This window comes from Meleagris gallopavo, chromosome 12 (assembly GCF_000146605.3).
Source record: "Meleagris gallopavo isolate NT-WF06-2002-E0010 breed Aviagen turkey brand Nicholas breeding stock chromosome 12, Turkey_5.1, whole genome shotgun sequence".
Taxonomy (NCBI): Eukaryota; Metazoa; Chordata; class Aves; order Galliformes; family Phasianidae; genus Meleagris; species Meleagris gallopavo.
Window position 1 is genome coordinate 2,987,056 of NC_015022.2, and position 20,690 is coordinate 3,007,745.

Below are 20,690 nucleotides of genomic sequence, written 5' to 3' on the forward strand. Positions count from 1 at the left end.
TCAGACTAGCTCACATTTACATTATTGATTCACATTGCAGGCACTGGGAAATTTGGGGCCTGTTTGTTAGTTGTATGTTATGTTTGATATAAAAATAAGTACAATGGATAAAGACCAAAAGTATATAAGAATTGCATTTAATACTTTCAGGCATGCTTTTGTGTAGAAGTTGATACCACCCACACTTTGAGAACTATTTCTTTCAGTGGTATTAAAGTGACCTCTAAGTATATTTTGAACCTGGTTTGCCTTCCAAAGTCTACTTGCCACTTTATTTCTTTTATGTAAAATGAACGTCAAGACCATTTTTGTCAAATGTATTTTTAGCACAAAACTCATAAAAAAAAAAAAAGTGCTTCTGGTGAAGAAAAGTGGAGCACAAAAAAGTACATACACGAAGAGCTGAAACAATACAGAGTCACTGCCAGCTAATGGACGTGTGTATTTTAAGTGGAATAGTGTTCTTAGATTAAGGAGGGAGGATCCCAGTGGGAAAGTGCCTTTAGAGAAAAGGCAGCTAGATAAAATAACATTTGAATTGTACTTCCCATTATAGTTTTGTAATGTGTATGTGTTTAACTTTTTTAAGATAACATTGATGTATTTCATGGCTATGGAGAAGGTGGCCCCCAAATCCCACAGATGAGAAAAAAATCATGTCCTGTGTGCTAAGGTGATTTGGTAAAGATTTCTAAAGGGAGAAGGAGGAGTGTAAAAGAATAATCTTCCAAGAGCAGGAAGGGATTCCATGTCAGAGAGATTCTGCAGTTTGTTGCAATGGCTTGTATCCTGGCTATAGTATCTTTAGCAGCAAATTGGGGATCTATTATCTTATAGTTTCTATGCACAGAATATAACTTGCCATTTCAAAGCCTTTATGAATCTCTGTTCTTTCTTGGATATGCAAAGCTGTGGTTCAGTCAGAGATGATGCTCAAGAGATTCATGAATGTGGTATCATTTTGGTCTGTAGCCATGCTTCTTTAAAAGCTCACAGGTGAAGGCTCAACGGGAACATTCTCAATGAATGCAAGCTTCTCCTAGAAGCAAAATGTTCTGAATTCTAATTTCCAGCATGAATGTCATTGACTGTCATTGAAAAGCTTTATTTTTTTTAAATGAGGGATATCTGGCCTCACTACTAAACTTTAGCATCTAATGTTTTGTGGGTTTGGGTGGTGGTGGCAACACTTACACTGGGATTTGGGAATGTTTAAAATAAGATTTTATAAGTCTTTAAAAGCTTTGTTTGATATTTTATTTGTAAATTATTTTAAGGACTAGGAAACATTTTAGCTTAAATGGTTGCTGGTGCTTTTGGAATGATGCACGCTGACACCATTTTCAGATGAAGATGAAGTACTTGCTACTTCTTAGTTTTACATTTAAAACAATGAATTAGCTATGTTATGACAATGAAAACATTCATAGCTTTGTGTTTCAGCTTTTACACTTCATGAAAATGTTTGGTTTTTTTAATAAATAAATTTGTCTTTCTCGACTGGTACAGATATACTTCAGATAGATTTCTTAAAGTTATTGCTAGTGATGCAGAAGGAGAACATATTCAGCTAATTCTTATAAACGCAGTACAACGGAGTGTCTGAATGTTCATAATTATTTTAGAGTCACACACTTTGACAATGATGAAAAAAACAATAGCTAGATTTTAAAATCTAGATCAAGTTATTAAAACCATGAAAAGCTTTCTCCCTATGATAGTTGTCAGAAGACTGTTAAAAGTAACCTTCCTAATTGCTACTAATGGAAGTAGGTGAAAGAAAGTTGGTGTATTAATTAGCAAAGGTGAATCAGAAAAAGAGGAGATCTCTATACTGTCCTTTGAAAATGGTGATTATCATAATCTGTGGATTATGCTTAGTAGTACAACATACAGTTGTCACTTAACTTGTAGAATTGAAGGAAGCCTTTGTATTATTGGAGGATTTTTTAATGTAATTTGAAATTCATTTGGGAAATAAGGCTTGATTGGCTTGATACTTGGATATAGATTGTGATCACATTAACCCAGGATTGTCTTTCAAACTTTAAATGAAACTGCATTGAACAAAAAGTGTCCAAAAAAAAAAAAAGACCTATGTGCTGACAACAGGGAGAACTCTGAGTTAGACCGCATGGTTCAGAGGCAGTCCATTCTTTGTTATTGCTGCTGTTAGCCTACTTTCTGATGCCAAGTTATTAAACTCTTCATGTGCTTATTATAAAAATAATAATAATTAATGACAATACCTATCTGCAGCCAGTAAATCTAGTTTTGTAAAACACTTGTGGAACTTTAACAAATACACCATTCAGGATGTAAATAACTTAATCTACTTTTCAATAACCATCATCAAATGCTATTCCCAGCACTCTAGTTCATAGCTATTTTTATGGGCTTCCTTCCATTTTCTGTCATCTTATGTTAGAGAGAATAGCTTGTCCATATGTCCTAAATAGTGTTTTATGTTTGTAGCTTTAGATGTCCACCTGCTTTCACTGAAATGAAATGCCTATTGCAGAGAGCTAAGACAACTTGGTAGATGCTTTTAGGATCAATGTCAATAAGCTTTCGAATTGCCAATAAACATTTATTGTGACCTCACGCCCAGTAGCATCACCAGATTCCTCAACTGATTGACATTGTCAAGATATTTTTTTGTTCGAATGGTGATTTTTCCTAAAAGCTTTTAAATGTGAATCAACAAAATATAAGTGTATAAAATAGACAGAAAAGTACGAATCTTCTATTTATTTCAGAACTAGTTTGTGAATTCCAGTGTGTACTTTACCTGAGTATTAGGAAGCAGTATAATTAAAGATGGAAAATAATCCTAATGCTTAACTACAATATTTTTTTTAAAGGGAAGAGATAGCAGGGGAAAAAAAAGCATGAACATGCTGCTATAACCCCTTGTTCATCTAAGGATCTCCACAGGGAGGCTTAATGTTTTGTATTTAGAGTGTGTTTTCATCTGTTTTTAATATCATTCACTAATTAACAGAACATCAGGTCATTTTATTACCCCAAATTAAATAGTCAAATAACTTGTTGAGTAAATAGGGTCAAAAATTTTGTTTGTGTTTTTCTTGTTTGTTTGTTTGTTTCTTGTAACAGATAAGGAACAATTAATCCTACTATCCTATACAATTAATCCTAATTTGTAGAAGGAGTTATGTAAAGAGTACTCTTGAATGCAGTGTTGATTAATGTCATTTTCAAACTAAATTTAGCTTTCAATTTTTCTTAACTTATATCTGATGGTTTATTTTAAGATTCGGCTCATATACATAGTAGAAACAGCTCTTAATTTGCACTGGTAGAGTATTTCTGATTTCTGATTATCACAATAGAAATTAAATGATCTAGAAAATCCTGTTTTCCTTTGACACTATTGCCTCTCTGCAAAAGCTTCACTGGGCTGAAAATATGCTTCTTTGTTATGTTTCTGCTTATACATGCTTGCTTATAAAGATGAAATCCCTAGTATGAACACAGTACTGAGAGCATAGGCTAGTGCAGGACAGTAAAAGCATATGAGTTGTAAGTGCTTAAAGGAAAACGTAAAGGAATCAAAATGAAGTTTATATTCATGTCTGCTGTTTCCTGAAGATAGAAGTACTTCTTTAACAAATAAATCAGGATTCTGATAGCCGTTTTGTCACCATCTCAAAATTTGACTTTAACACTTGGTGATTCTCTTAGCACATTCAGAAAGCTCCCCTTGGCAAAGTGAGTCACAGTGATTTCTGTGAACTAAAATAGTTGCTTTTCTACAAAAGCATCTGAAGCGTGTCTTAGAAAAAAATATGTATTTTAATCTCTGCAATAAAAATGTATTGGACTATTCTTTATTTCAAAGATATTAGAGAATCCTGATTACAATATTTAAAAGCACGTCACTTTGCATAAACAATTTAAAAGAAAAATCTTGTTCTGAACTAGCAAGTGAATAAATGCAATTAAGTTGAACTTAATGGAGGATTTAATGGATTTAGCCTATTCCTTGTGCAACTTTGCTGATATCTAACAAAATACTATGGATTTGTTTGAATGCTAAATAATTTTCTTTCAGGTAACGGATAACAGCCTTATTCAACAGCCCTTTACTGTTTTACCAGTTAAGACAAAATGGAACAATGCAAACTTTCATGTTCTCTTATTTGATCTGGAGAAACTTGTGGATATTCTGCTGTCATCTCAACTCTGTGGATTGAAGTCATCAAATTCATTCCACAACTATGACACTCTAGAAAGAGCCAAAAGTACTACTGAGAAAAGAGCGCTAACATTAAAAAGAAATAAAACTGCTGGGTTCACGTTGTCAGTGGATGGACAAGTAGATACTGTTTGTGCAAACCAGGTCAATATAGATCCTAACACAATTAGGCCTTTGGAAGAAAGTGGTGGCATAAAAAGGCAGAAAAAAATGAAGAGTTCAAGAAAGACTAAAATGCAGCCATCAGGAAACATTGATGTGAACATCACCACAGATACAGCTAAACTGCTTTTGTCATGTCTCTTACCCTGGGGTGTAGATAAAGAAATAGATAATCTTTGTGTTGGGCAATTAGATATCTTAAGGCTGCAGTGCCCGGTTGCTTTTGGACTTGTGTCAAATGAAAGCCACCTCTCTCTGATGTTGCCGGGATGGAAATGTACTGATGGTGGTGTGCTAGAAGAACAAACTTCAAGCAACTTGTTTTCAAAAAGAGTGCTTGATTTATCAAACAAGTACCTTGCTGCAACTGAAGGACACGCTGGTGAGAAAGATGGAGCAGTGAATAATGTTTATGGAACAAAGGGAGCTGAAATAATTTTTTTCTTATTAAGCAGAATAGTTTTAATCAACAGAGTTTTTAACATGCCTTCAGAAGATACAAGTCAAATTGAAAGGTAAGAAAATCTTGTTTGTCTTTTCTTCCTTAACAGCAAATTGCATTCTTCTTCTAGAGCTTTGTTTTGTAGAATACTCTTAAAATGAAAGGAGGCTGCAAGAAAGTTAAGTATCTGTTTTTCTATTTAGCTGATAAGTAAACTTGTTTCAGCTGAACAAGAATTAGAGCTATCCAACTTCACATCCTGTCTTTTCAGAGGAAATGCTTTTTCTTAGAGTTTAAAGAGAATAATGAGGTCTCCTAAGACATATTTGGGTGCATTAACACATTTGTGCTGTGTTGACTTTCACTTCCTGTAAGCAATATACTTACCCTGTTTTCATAGATAAACAAAATGTGAGCCAAAAACAATCTGTCCTAGTTATCCTATCTGAAGTAACCCTCATGTTGTAAGAACCATCACGAATAGCATTTGTTACTCAAAACAAATTTATTGACTTAGTGCTTCTTTCAGCATTAAGGGGGAAAAAATAGCATGCTCAACGTTATTTGACACAGCCAAATAGAGCATACTAATCAGGCAATGGATATTGTCTGTCCACAGACTGTTGTCATTCAGAAAACCTATGTTGGTCTGTATTTAGTATTTTCGGGACAATTAACTTCAGTGTTGTTGATGCTATAGCCTAGAGGCAAGAGGAAGAACAAAAAATATTGATCCTTGTGCTGCAAAGGACTGTGCATCTTCCACAAAGCTATAGGCGTTCAAGATGCCTCAGGAGATATGCAAGATCCTACAAGACAAACATGGATTTCTCAGTTGCTTTTCTTGCTTATTACATTGCCTGCTGCTCCATACTCAATGCAAGATGTTACACAAAATGATGTTTCCAAGATTCCAGATTGGACTTTAATTTCTTTTTATACAAACAAAATTTGTTTGCAATTTGTTGTACAGTACTCTGGCATTTTTCCAGACATAAACTCTGTTTTTGGAACATCCTTTCCATAAAATTATGAAAGCTGTAGAGAAAAAAATGACCTCATCTGAATAAGAGCTCTTAAGTTTCTCCCTATGTTTTGTTTTGTTGTTTTTTTTTTTTTAATTTAACATGTATGTATATTTATAAACTTTATATTTTCCTTTTGCTCTCCTTAACAGAAATAGAACGTGCTATAAATCTGGGTAGAAATAACACTCCTCTTTTTGTCCTGACTGTACTAGCACACTCACACTAAGTTTTGAGTCTATTCCTTCTTTATTCTTTGTCCCTCACACATCTGGAAAATAACTGAAAAGAAGCTTTTTTTTTTTTCCTGGTGTAGAAGGATAGCACTCATTTTCAGGGAACTAGATCAGAACTAGACTACATGAGCTGAATCAACACAGACCTTAAAGGCTCTAGTCACCTGGCCTGTACCTCTGTACTGCTGATGAGAAAGTATTTTTCTCATCATGGCTCTCTCTTCAGACTGTATTTTTTTTTCCCATATATTGCAAAAACTGTTTCAAAATATTTGATATGTGGTCCGTAAGTTTCCTTTCCCTCTTTTTTTTGTCCCTAAATCTAAGCATAGCATGAATAGGACTATTTATTTAAGGTGATATTGAGGTTCATCAGTCATTTAACTTTTTCCTCTATGATTTGTCTGAGTGAACTACCACAGTTGATGTTAATTTATTCTTGAAATCTTCCTTTGTGATTTATTCTTTTCATTGTTCACTATGTATTCGAGATTGAAATGAGCTTTGTTTATGTTGAGTTGTGTTACAATAATGTACTGTGCCTATCTAAGTGTTTGAAAGAAACTAAGAACACATGACTTTCTATAATTTGCTTTCTAAAAGTACAAAGTAACCACACTTGCTCCAGCAGTTGATTTAGTTAAAACTACTGCACGCTCAAGGGAAAAGCTAAATATTGAATTCTAATTTGCTGCAGCATTTACTGAAGAAGTTAGTAAGATGTTTTATACAGCTTGCAAGGGTCCTGGTCTACTGATTATTACTGCAGTAAGACAAGCCTTATTAGCTCAGTTACTAATATGGAAGATAAAATGCAATTTCATTTTCTTTAGTTAGGATTCTTCTACCTTTTCAGTATTTTCATTTTCAGAGCTATATAACCTTCCATCCTGTGAAAGTTTATTTTCTGTTGGCACATGAGAACAAATCCAAGAAACCTGAAGCTTTATAACATTTAAGTTCAGAGCAGGATAAAAACATTTGTACAGGTTAGCCAGTGAGTAAATACTTAATATGTATGTAGCTGGTATTCAAATTCCTCCCCAGTTTCATGTTAATAGACTAGCACATTTACTTCTTGCAGTGTAGCAGGATGTCTAGGTACATTACTATTACAATACTACCATGGTCTTGTTTAGGATTTTAGGATTCCAACTTTCTTCTGCTAATGCTGTATCTCTTTGCATATGGCAATGAAATACTCATTGGTCTATAGGGAGAATTATTTTATTGACAGACAACTGTGCCTAGATCCAAGGAATACAATAATAAAATTTAAATTTCTTTGGCATATCTGATTTTGTTACTACGAGAGAGCGAAAGGATTTTCTTTTCTGTTAAATAAACACTTCTAATCTGGAGAATCAAAACTGGAAAAATGCAGTTCATATACTATTGGGTATTCTTGGATGAAAATAATCTTATTTTGAGCAGAAATTCTGTCTTTGTCAGCGTGTGTATACATATGTTTCTGCATAAACCATGAATTTGACAGTTCAACAACCCTCAGTGAACATGGGCTGAAGAACTCTTGACTAGCTGTTGTAAGTTCTCAGGTAATGGCTTCAATCAGTAAGTTTCAGGATGTAGCATAGCTGTGAAATATTATCTACCAGATTGCATGAATAAAATTGTTGGGATGTGAAAATAATGAACAGTGAATTACATGTTTTGAACATGCTATCAAACCAGTACTAAACTGTTTTAAAAACAAATGAAAATATGAGTATCTTTCAATGTTATTTGAGCAGTTTACAAAACAAACAGTTTGCAATCCAAAGAAGAAAAAAGTATGAAAAGCATACTTCCAAGTTGAAACAACTTGGAGATGTGTCTATAAACTATTACTCATGAAGATGTTCTTAAATCTGCAATTTTTTGCAATTTGATCACTGTTGTGAAAATAAAGGAACTTGCATAAAAATGTCGTATTATAAAAGTGGGATATAAAAAGGAAAAAGCTACCAGAAGGTCTTAGTTTTTTTCCCTGTACATTTTGATATCTGTGTCTACAACTTAGTGCTCAAGCTGACAGTTTTCAGAGTTTAGTATCATGAAGTTTTTGTAACAGTACAACTTCCTAGTTGGTTTTTAAAGATGAAATATTTTTAAATGGTATAACTTCAGAGTCACTATAGAAAAGTATTTAGAACATTGTTTAAAATACTGTAAGAGTTCAGAAAGGCTTTTCCTTTCCTTTCTTCTCTTGTCATTCTTTTTCTTCAGGGGTTACATTCTTGAATTAGTCAGAGACAAGTACTGAAGGGTTTTCCTAAAGAGGTATTCATATACATGTTAGTCTCCTAAGTTCTAGCTCCGTGTCAAAATCCCAAGTATTACAACCATATTCTAAATGAAAATATAGAACTCTGAAAAACTGAAAAGCTATAAAATAAAGCTATAGCTTTTAGACTTTTATGCTGTGTAATAGAAAGACAACCCAAATACTGCATGAAAATTTTATCTTAATGCAATTCTTTACGTTATGTTAAAGTCATATTCAAAATGTTTTGGGTTGTATGTGTAGTTGTATGTATAGTTCCTGCATCTTGATGATGGTCTTGGACTTATGGATATTTGTCTGTTTCAATAGCAAGTTGAGGGTGAAAGCATTCAAATTATTCTTGAAGAGAAATTATATCATACGTAAGTGAAATAGGTAGTAAGAAGATTTAGGTTAGATGTTAAAGGAAGTTTTTCACTGAGTGGGTGGCAAAGTGCTGCAACAAGTTGCCCAAAGAGCTTGTGGGTAGGCTGTGCCTGGAGATGTTCAAGGCCAGGTTGGATGGGGCCCTTTGCAATCCAATCTAGTACTCGATCTAGTGGTTGGCAAATCTGCCTGTGACAGGGGGTTGAAACTTGATACTCCAGAGGTCCCTTCCAACCCAAGACATTCTATGATTCTATGAATATTCACCTTTAATCAAACATTAAATTTTTGTATGTTCAGATTTTATTCAAGTTTCATATTCTTTCAGCCTACAGCAACCAGAATCTGTACACAGCAAATGGCAAAATATGGAAGCGGCCATATCTTCATTTCCCAGTATCTATGGAGAGTTACCACGCAGTAAGTATATGGAAGTGTGGCAATACTAGCCTTTCATTGCTAAAATATATTGCTTAACTTCAATAATGAAAAAATATATATATTTTTTATTTTCAAGGGCGTTCATAAAGAAATTGTATTAATCTGTTATTTTCTTTTGTGAATATCATTTTTACATACAAAAGCGTGTAGACTGAATGATAAGCAATACTGTATTCAAGGAAACATTTTGTGTGTGGTGGCAAAACACTTTAGGTGAATTTCTAAGGATATTTTCTAGTTATCTGAAAAACTGAAATGTAATGAAATGGTCATCTTTACCCTCCCCCATCTCCCTCAACACTGTTACATGCCAACCCTGCAATATATATGACCCTTCAAGCAAACTGTTGCCTTAGTAATATGAGGGTTATCTTGACTGTTCAATAATGCCCTTAGACTTTTGGCTTAAGGCAAAATAAAGTAATCTCTTCATGCTAATATCCCACAGGCAGTCATTCACGGATCTTGGCTTGCAGGCCACTGTAAATTTGTTCTTACAACTTGCAGTGAAGCAAAGAACAGAAGCTGGAATGTAGATTTTTCACCATATGTTACGTAGCAGATAGTGTTCCTGTTATAGGTTAAGTCCTGTCTAAACTGCCAACATGAGGTCTTCTAAGTAACGACTTGACCTTCTGGTATGTAAATAAGCCATGAAAACCCCATCTAAATCAGTTTTTATTGTATCTTTTGTTCTCTCTTAGACATGCTGTAATTATTACGTGATATAACTTGTGATGATAGCAAAAATACTTGCTAGAAAAAAGAAGTTAAGGGATGATAAAAAGTAAATGGATAAATTGCACAGAAGTAGAGATTACTAAAATACTAATGACAAAGTCACATTAGAATAGGCTCCTTCAATGTGTTTTTACATACATTGACATAAATCTGAAGTCTGCTTGGATGAGAACAGAGGATAATGTTGGATAGGATACTGTGTTTCTTGTACTCTTTCAATCTCAGGGATGCTTGTTGAAAGATCACTGTTTACAATAGAGTTGCTTCAAGTTAGCTCTTCAATCAGTTAGTAAGAACCATCTCAGTGGATGGATGGCTGTGTTGTGTGTTTGGGTTTCTTGTGAATTTTGGTGTTGCTTTAACACTTACAGTTGCCAAAAACATAGTGAAATGTGGTGGATAGATTCTTAGTAGTTCTATACAGAAGGACAAACAAAGTCACTTGTAAAAATTGGAAACAGAGTAGAACTGTATGAAAATGATTTTCTGATCTTACAATTTAAAAGTATAGGTATTCTCTTTAAAACTGTTGGTTACAGCATTTCATAGATCTTGAGGAAGAGAATCCTGTAATAAGCACTGGATGTAGAACAGACTAAAACATAGTTATTTCTAGTTTCTTCATCAGTTCGTTCTCCAAGTTCAGAGGATCCACCACCTCATAATAGTATTAATAACAAAAAATGTCAATGCTCTGCTTGTTTTTCTTTGTATATGCAACTTTAAAACTGTGGAACAGCTCATTTTATGAGCATACCACATTGCAGAATCTGTAGATACACTTTTTATTGAATTAAGGTAAATTTACTGCAAGCTGAAAGTGGGAGCAATATAAGTAGAATAGAATTATGTTTCTCCATCTGAGCCTGTTTTCTCTTTCTTGTTGTCATACACTTACAAGGATCAAATGAGGAGAATTACATTTTTACTTACTAATCTGGGTATTATAGGTTTGATGGTTCTTCTAGATTTGGTTGATTTTTGACTAATTTTAAAAAAAAGATTTTCATTTCTTTCATACTTAGCCTTGTCCTATGTGAAACATATCCTGGAAACTTCAAATTTAATTTTTTGAAGGATCTTGGTACAAGTGTACAAAATGAATACTGAAATGCTCAAAGATTTGCTAGGCACAAAGCATAAATTCCTAGGTCTGCATAAATTTACATGTTTGTATAGATCTTTTCTATATTAACCATTAGATTGTACATAGCATAGTATGTTTAAAAGCCATGATAGAAATAATATCTTTGCAGATAATTAGATCACTGTAAAGAAAATGAACCAATATGATGTTGAATGAGAATAAGTGTATGCATGCCTTATGCTTGTGTTATGAGATTAAAATGTTTTCTGAGAAAATTTTTCTGAGTTATTATGTTGATGAAGTGAAAAACTCAAAAGGTTAAATATCCTTCTTTTTGTCAACTCCTATGTATTACATCAGTTCATAAATTACACATGTTTTTTAGATAAAAGTAGACGCCGTTCCTCTGATTTTGCGAATGCTTCACTGCTGAAACTCATTTGTTGTTGGAGTGACCAATCTATAAAGGTAGGAAACAGCCTGTGCTAATTACAATAACGAAATCTTTAGGTAATACTGACCTTAGTATTTGGAATCTTTCATACGGTACAATAGTTAGTAATGTATGGTAAAAATATCACATAATTCATGTTATTAGTATCTTTAAAAATCAGATTATTTCAGTATGGGATATGCTACTAATGCAACTATCTTGCCTTTCAGTACATATTTAAATATGATAAAGCAACTGTTCTTTAATCTGAATGAATAGTAATTATCAAGCAAAGCATGCTTAATGATATTTTATCTTGTTCACAGCATGTTTTAGAGATGAATTACCTGTTCTTTGATGGCTAGATGTAACTTATATAAATAAAGGCTATAATAAGGGCAACATCATGCATTAATGTATTATGCAGGAAACAGAAAATGCATTCTTAACGAGATATAAAATTAATCCCATATCCTAACCCATTGGAACACTCCTCAGGAATGAGCTAGAAAACACTATAAGATATAGGTTTCCAGGTCAGTTGAAGTTGTGTCAATGAAAGCTCATGATAGTGAAAAATCCCATGTCTGTAGAGGTAAATTGTTTTTTCCTGAGAATTCACAGGAAACTATGAAGTGGAATGTAGAATTCATTTTTAATTTTGGAAATATGCATCTAAATAAATGCATGAGTTGATTAACGTTCAAAATTAGAAAACTGAAGATATGATACTGCATCCACAAGGGATTTTACTCTAGACAGGGAAATAACTGTAGAAGGTTTATTCTATGATGCTATTTTTAAAATTGACTGTAATTCTTTGCTTGATTTCAAGTGAATGAGTATTTTCCAGGGCTGACACAAGGGATGGCACCATGGTTGTAGTTCTCTGTTTTATTACAGAAAGACTTTAATGGTCTCTGTAAATATATCCAGTTAAATTCAACATTTTATCTTGAACTTATCAGTTATTTATCATACTTCCATTGTCTACGTGTCTTGCATATTATTTCAGCATTCTTCCCTCTCAAACTGCCCCCGGTTTTCTTACAATAGTTTTTTTCTTTCCGGAATCTTTTTTTTAAGGAAAAAATGAAAATAACAGCTTAGTTTTTATAACTGCAATTGTCACGTGAAATCCATTTAATCCCTTGCTGGCCTGATCAGCTGCTAAAATTCTTTATGGAGTAGAGTTGTATAGTCACGAAACTTGCACTTGCAGCATAGCTGATTATGTAAAATCTATGTATTTATATTTCCCGATGAATTTAGTGTCTGATCAATTTATACAATGCTAATGGTCTTATCTGCCAAAGGAGATTAGTCTGAAGGAAGATAAGATTTGGAATAAGCTACATCATATCTTTTTCTTCTGAAAAGACTTTATATCCAGTGAAATTGTGAAGTACTGCAAATACCATGCTATGAACTCCACTCACATTTTGATCTTTGCAAACCAGTTTTGTAGCACAGTTTTTTTGTTTGCATTAAGCAACTATAAATACAATATTCAAAATCATTTGTTACCAACAGTTATGAGTATTCAGTACCCATGGTTTACATAAAATGATTGTTTTATTGATAATTGGATGGCATTATTAACGCTCTCTTTATACACAAACAATTTCATTGCCAACGTATAAATCCTGAGCAGCCTGATTAAGCAGTCATGTACATCTACCCCAAGTTATCCTGCTTTAAAAAAAAGTTCTTTTATTTTTTTTGTGGAGGATACTGATTCTCAGACATGACTCAAAGGACTTGCCATTTATTGATTCCTCATCTCTTTGCTGTACTGTAACAGGTTCTGTGCAAACAAGGAAACTGAAAGAACCTGCTGCAAATGATTGATCATGGCTTTACTGACTAACTGACTTATTGAAGCTGAAGGGCCAAGGGAGGGTCTTTGTCTTAAACTTTAAAAATGCATGTATTTTAAAAATATTTTTCCAAGATTTTTCCCCAACTGATTTTAAAGGAAAGGTCTTCACGCACTTATACTTCAAGTAAAGTATAGCATTTTGTTGCTACACTCCAACCTTACCCTGAAATTATTCTGGCCTTTTTAGAAGTGCGCACGGGCGTGCATGCGCGCACACACACGCACACACAGAGTTACTTGCCCTGAAATACATAATAATGAGGTAGCAGTGGTTGTACTTCTGCCCTTAGTTGTCCTTTTTCTATATTTAAAATAATCTGCTACTCTGTTACCTATTTAGTTATATTTTACTTTTATATACTGCATTGTTATATTTTTGCTGCTTTATGAAACCTTTTTATGTCAAGGAGTGCTCATTAAAACAAAATTTCTAAGAAATATTTAATAAATGATCAAACTGCAGCACACAAGTAGTGCTTTGATGTTGTTGGGTCTAACAGAGACAAGGATATTTTTTTCCACCAGACACTTTCTTTTAAAATCATTCCTTTGCTATTCTGAGCTCCTTTAAATGATAGACATTTAAACGTCTCCTGTCTTTGCTTCTATAGATAAGGATTCAATTACATAACAGCATGCAAACAATCTATCATACTTGTATGGCACACATCAGTCTACGGGCCCTCAGCAGTTTGCCTCTGTGTTATATATAACACTATCAGGGCACTGTGGTGTTGCACACCCATATGGAAATGTCTGCTTTATCACATTAACTACTAATACCTTCATGATCAATAGGAGTCCTGCATCTGTTCCTACTAGTTCAGATATACCTAGTCATGAGACAGTTCTAATCTTGAAACTGTCCTGTTAAATACAGCCTCAAGTGATAAGATCTTGTTAGAACTTGGCTGTATTAAATCAGGACCATCATCAGAAAAACAGTTTATATAGCTTCAGTGTATAGCATTTGGGTCCTGATTTGGATGTTCACCCCCACCCACCTCTACAGGTATTCTTGTTCTTTGCAAGAAACTTTTCACTGTCTCTAATTAGCTAGCCATTTAGCTAGGTAATTCTCCCCTTAGGAAAACTGATGATGTCATATTTAAATATCTAAAGTAATTGTGTGCATGAGGATTGTAGTTGGTTTATCTTCCCCCTTTAATCTATGGGAAAAGATAGACACCTGATAGAAACCGTTCAGATTTTCGGAGGATGAATTGTCTCTGGACTTTCTCATCTCTTTCTATTAATTCATGCAAAACATCTGGTGTTTTTTTTTTAGTTACTTAATTTCTATTAATATTTAAAATAAGATGGATGAATCTGAAATATTTTACAAAGATTTTTACTTGCGAACATTAGACCATTTCAAGAACCTTGCTAATAAGATAGTCTCTACTTACATTGCTTAAGTTTACAATGATTTCCCTAACAAGCTCTGAATGCATTTCTTTTTACAGTACTTGATTCTTTACCTGTAGCCAACTGGCTACGTTATTAGTGTCTAAACAATAATAATTATTTTGATAGTTGCTGCCCAGTAGATCCCTTGTATAGCCACACCACTGTGCTTTAGAAGGAAGGAAATTAATTTACGCTCAAAAACTGCTCAAAAAATCATTACAGCTAGTGCATGGTAGGTCACAGCTTCTTCTTCCTGCCCTTCACCACCTCCCCCCTCCCTCCCCAGTATATCTATCTGTTCTTGTTGTAGGAGCTTTAAATTAGAGGAAAGCAAATTGGGTACTGCAAGTCTGATGTTTTGATCTGTAGGGTTTTGCTCACAGATGTGACTGTTATGGAGGTATCTGGGAGGCAGCTTCTGGAAGGCTCAACCCTGCAGAGGTTATGGTCTGAGCAATAACCAGGGGTGATGTCTAATGCCTTTTCTCATCAAGCCCAGTCATTATAAAGAGAATAGTAATGCCTGGAAATAATTGATTAGGAGTAGAAAGGAAAGCCAATATAACTTTTCACTTATCTTTCTGAATTGTTCTCTGGTATTGCAGCTGCAGACCCTGATAGTCAGGCAATTGCCTTTTACCCTTGAATATCTCTATTTGTAGTTGGACATATGCTATTTATACTTCATCAGGTATAACCTTAGAGAAGTATAATTTCTGTCGTCTTTCACAATCACGGATAATAAAAACACATTAGCCAACAAGATAGCCAATACATGTAATCCGAAAGGATGCTAAGAGTAGACTGGAAAATGTCAAAGACGACTAAAACTATTCACTTAAATGTGCTTTGTGTTAAAAACAGGTAAATCTTCATGAGGTTTTTAAACTTTGTGATAATGTCAGATGAGGTATATGGATTGCTGGGGAAAACAGTGAGAGAACAAAACCAAACGTGAAACCACAGTGAGCCCTGTGGTAATGCGGATTCAACAAAATGATAGACAGGCTGCCTGCAGAGACATACAGGTGCTTCCACAATATCATGTTGTGCCGTTTGGAACAGTTTTTTTTCATTCTACTCTAAGATGTTAGAGGAAATTACATGTTACAAATGCTGCCTGGATGGCATACACAACAATGGAACAGATAATGAACATCTGATCCAAATTACTGACAGGTTCTTAGCAGATCAAAAAACATAAGAAATAGATAATGTGCACAATTTCCTTGTGTGACTTGTCAGAAATATTTTTTTTTGTCAGCAATTTTCCTAAGACAATGAAAACTTCTCAGGGTTTCACTCTCTTAATTACTGTAGATATGTTGTAAGAGTCTGAAATAAAGTAGGATCTGTAATCACCAAAGCTCAGTGTTTTACGGACGTGAGGAAATGGAAACTGCCTTTGGTTTCCTTTGTAAAATAAAGAACTATTACGACAAGATGAAGGTTTACACTATGTCACAGTACATGGGACTGGGTTCATTTGCTGTGAAATTTCACACTGTGGACCTGACCAGGGTATACTTGTCTATAATAAGGTATTTTGTCATGAAGGACACCTAAAGCTTTTGTTCTGCTTAATGATTTGAATTTATAAAAGTGTCTAGAACTGTGATTGAGGATGGCCCGTGAATTCACTGTACTTGATTGTGAGATGAAACTTCTCCAGACAGTTTGAGGAAGTCTGCATTCAATTTATTAACATAAATTTACACAATATAAACATGAACAAATATATTTATATTATAAATATTCTATATTTAACTTATTTTCAACTTCACATTTATATTGCGTAAGCTGTCTCTGTCTTTCAGTAAGTTTCTTGTAGTTGAGAATGACTACCTGAGGGGTTGAGAAACTTTATCTGCTCTCTGTTGGACATAATAAATTAAAAGAAGGTACACGTCCTGCCATTCTGTGCTATGCTGAAATGTAGACTGATCAGGAAATGCAAAAACTTGGGTCCATTGTGAAAGGTTTTAAAATTTCCCAAGTTCTCCTTGGGCTTCTCTGCTTAAGCAAAGACAAGTAAAAATTGTAACTCTGCCATATCATTTACAAACTGTATTATCTTAACACCTGAATGTGGTGCAACAACATTTCACATGCCATTTATAGGCTGTCCATATTTACAGCAGTTTCTTTTGGATAAGAGGAGTTAGAGGGGAATTTTACTCTTTGTATTAGGCAAAAAAATTGTATTAGCATGGTTAAGCTGGAGGAATAGGAGATTACTACTTATAGCAAAATATTAACAAAATTCTTCAGAGACCAGACGCACTTCTAAAAACATCAGAATAGGAGGTTCTTATTCAGTCCATAAATCACTGTTGCAAACAAATACAAATGAAGATATTTTTATTAGATGATATTACCATCTGTGCTGCCCTAACATGTATTGCAATGGCTCCCTTGTATTGAAGAGGCAGTAGACTGTTGATTCTATTTTTGAGACTAAGGAAAATGAATGTTTAATTTGTGAAGAGCAGTCACAATTCATAACTTGCATCATTTTACTGCTCTCCAGTTAACATTTGGTTATTCATATAGAGCCACGTGATTATCACTGTCTAATGTATTGGTAAAAGTTATCTTTCTAATGACATCTGCTGGAACTGTCTTAACATTGTCTAGTATTTGTTTAAAATTGTGAAATGAAAGATAAATTAATTGAATTATCAGTATCATCCAATAATAATTTGCATTTATGACAGATTATTGAGGCAATGCAAGCAGTGCTGTTGGCAGAAGTTCAGAGGACTATGACAACCTTGAGAAAGACAGCAGCCTGCAGAGAGCCATTGGCTATATTAGAGAATGGAAATGGTAAGTTGCAGACATGGCCAAAGTCTGGGAAAGCTAATCAGATGAATTTGCAATACGTTACAAACTTTGTCATATAAGTACAAAATTTATTGCTATATTCCTTTAGCAGAACATTTCCTAGTACTCAAAAGAAGTTAGCAGAATGAGTTCATAATACATTATTACCATGCAAGACAAGTTTACTGACCTACTTTTGGTGCTAGCAGGCCTGTAGTGGTTTTTTTTGTTTGTTTGTTTTGTTTTTTTTCAGATGATTGGGTAGTTAAAGGACTTCTATGCTCTCAACATTAAAGAAGAACAGATAGTTTCTTTGCTTGTGCAATTTTTCCTACAAACAATAGTTCTGGTATTGTAAATACACTTGAAAATATGGAAAGCAGTGTGCTTGAAATAGGAACAGTAAAACATCTTTAAAATTTTTAAAAATTTCTTTTCCATGACATCAGTCTTAGCACTAAAAATTAATTGCTTGATGTTATAACTTTGAAATCTAGTATAGAATAGTTTATTTTTCTTTTAGAAATAATCTCTCTGCAAGGAGATATCAAATGCATTTTACAATTAGATCATTTCATTTTACAAGAAGCCTACCCTCTGCAACTTTACAGTGTGCTAATGTTTATAGTAAAAAAAAGATTGAACTAGATTTTATATTATGAAACTAAACCTTCTTTTTCTCCCTAATCCATTAGCTGAGTCTTAAAATAAAATGGCTTGTATTTCAGATCCTATCTTAATTGTGAGCCCTCTTGGGAAACTAATTTATAATCTCATTGGATGTGTGTGTCTGTCACGAAAATTTGTTATATATTTGTTTCTTTCAGGATGCTAAAAAAAAAAACCAATACAAAATAGTATGGTCTCTCTAAAATTTGGATTGCTGGAATATAACAAACTGAAAACGTTTGAGTAATTTCTACGTATGAATTTATTCTTTACAGTTGAGATTGCTTTGAATCACTTTGTTACTATACAATCTGAGAGAAGATGCACTGTAACTGAAACATCCCAAAATATTCATCACAGTAAATAAGCAAGTAATCTTGTTTTAGCTTGTGTGGTTCTCTGCACTGCAAAACTTGCTGTTTTTATTAAGAATTTAACAAAATCTTCAGGGATTTTTTGCATGTTAGAGCAAAACTGGTTTGGGGATGTAATTATATGTAGAAATTGTTTAAAACCCACTCAGGACTGAGTCCAGTCAGTGTAATTACTGAGACACATAATTATGTCTGGTTTTACTTGTTCATTTGATACATAGGTCATTTTATATCTTACTAAATCTGTATCGATGAGTGGCACAGTAGCAGTCATCTTGTGCAACATGAAGATAAAGGTTAAATATTGTTTCAAGTTCAAGTCATAATTCAAGACCGGGAACATGCTCTGACCCCTTGAGTAAAAGTGGAGATCAGAATCATTACACTGCATGGAATTTCTGTTTAACTGGAATTAATAAATTCCCAAGATTTTTAATGTTGATTTACTCATCATGTAGCTACTGAAGTAAACTGAATTTTTATTTAAGATGTTGAATAGAAAACTTCCAGGATTTGGCATTCTTATCTTTAAAGTTTTTTACAGTATTGCTCACAGGGCATTAGCTGTGTCCTACTACATTCTCCTATTTTATTAAAAGGGAATATAAATGCAAACAGTTGTGATTTATTTGTTAATGTCAGAGATGTGATCATTTGGAGCAAGTTCCAAGTATATTGGTAAACTTTGGTTCTGTTCATCAGAGAAACTGAAGTTTTATCTGTTTTGTTTTCTTTCTGACATTTATTTGTAATTCTGAGGAAGTACATTGTACTGATCTCGTCTTGTTTTTTTCCTAAACACTGATAAACTCATATTAATGGTACTACTAATGGTGTTGTTTTCCACTGCCAAACTAAGAGGAAATGAATCTGCTGGTGTTCTTTTTTTGTCTTTAATTTGCAGTATTTGATCTTACAACATACATACGTAGTAATACCCAATCATGTGCCGAACTTGCTAGACCAGAGGAAAAATGGCAGAAGTCTCATTCCATTTCATTCAACAGTCCACTGACTGGACACAAGGGAATGGGATAGTCCCTTTTGTAGTTCGTTTGAACCCACCGGGCATTCTGCAGTGATTTTTCTTGTGAAGCTCTATAAAAATTGTTTCTTTTCTAATGGAAATTTCAAAACACTTGCAAAAGTAAAAGTTAGAAACTGGCTTCCTTCCCCTCCAATTGAGTGTTCCATCTAGGACTGTAAATTCCCTTCAGCTAATGCACTGAGGCATTTTCCTATGTGCCATCCTTGGATGCCTATTTCTTCTAATGCGTAAGGATCCAAAATTATATTATCTGAGACTGCAGTAGAGCAAAAAAGTTTTTCTGGCATTGTGCCTCTTTTTTGTTGAATGTGAATAAATATGTGAATGTGGATTCAATTACATTTTAGGAAAATTGTTTTAATGTGTTCTGGTATTCATGATCAGATATTAAATTGAGGATTTGATGCAGATGATATTTCTGAAATACTGAAAGCTGGAAAAATTAAAAACAAATACAAGACCCATGCTTTATTCCAAAATACAGTATATTATTTTAACTGCCACCTAGATTTGTAAAAAAAAATTACACTGCTAAGTTTTGTTTGCAATAAATTCTAGTTAACACTTAAAAATCCTTAGTTTGCGAAACTAATAATTATTCAGGGTTTTAAGTATGTATATTTGAAAGCTATTATCTATAACTTTGTCTTTTATATGTGATTTTGGAGCTTTTTAAACTAATCAATTACTAAATAGGTTCTTGCAGGAAAAACAAGCTGCTTCTGATAAATACCCCTCTCTGCATGAGAGTAGAGTCTAAATTCTAGAATTTAGTGTAAAGTATTGTCAAATACTTATCTACATATCTACAAATAAGGAATTCTATTTCCTCATTAATGATAAATCAATGTAAGCCAAGATATAACAGCTTCTGTTCACTTAGATATGTGTAGTGACCTGCAGCAGAGGCTTTTACTTATCTTAATTTCAGGAATCAGTCTAGGCACATGCAACTTTTCATGTGAAATTCACGCACGTCTTTTAGGAAATCTTTCTGAATAACAAGTGAATCTTCTTGCTTGCCTGCAAAGTCTTATTGTTTTGT

The 20,690-nt window shown here is 33.8% G+C and overlaps 1 protein-coding gene across 1 annotated transcript; it reads left to right on the forward strand.

Moving 5' to 3' along the window:
* The first annotated feature begins 4,038 nt into the window (after nt 1-4,038).
* On the forward strand, nt 4,039-19,962 carry LOC104912808 (WD repeat-containing protein 72-like). Its single transcript, XM_019619380.2, has 5 exons — nt 4,039-4,896; nt 9,063-9,154; nt 11,389-11,471; nt 17,446-17,557; nt 17,808-19,962. The coding sequence occupies exons 1-5, from the start codon at nt 4,430-4,432 to the stop codon at nt 17,846-17,848; spliced, it is 795 nt and encodes a 264-aa protein (XP_019474925.1). The 5' UTR covers nt 4,039-4,429; the 3' UTR covers nt 17,849-19,962.
* Nucleotides 19,963-20,690: the final 728 nt, after the last annotated feature.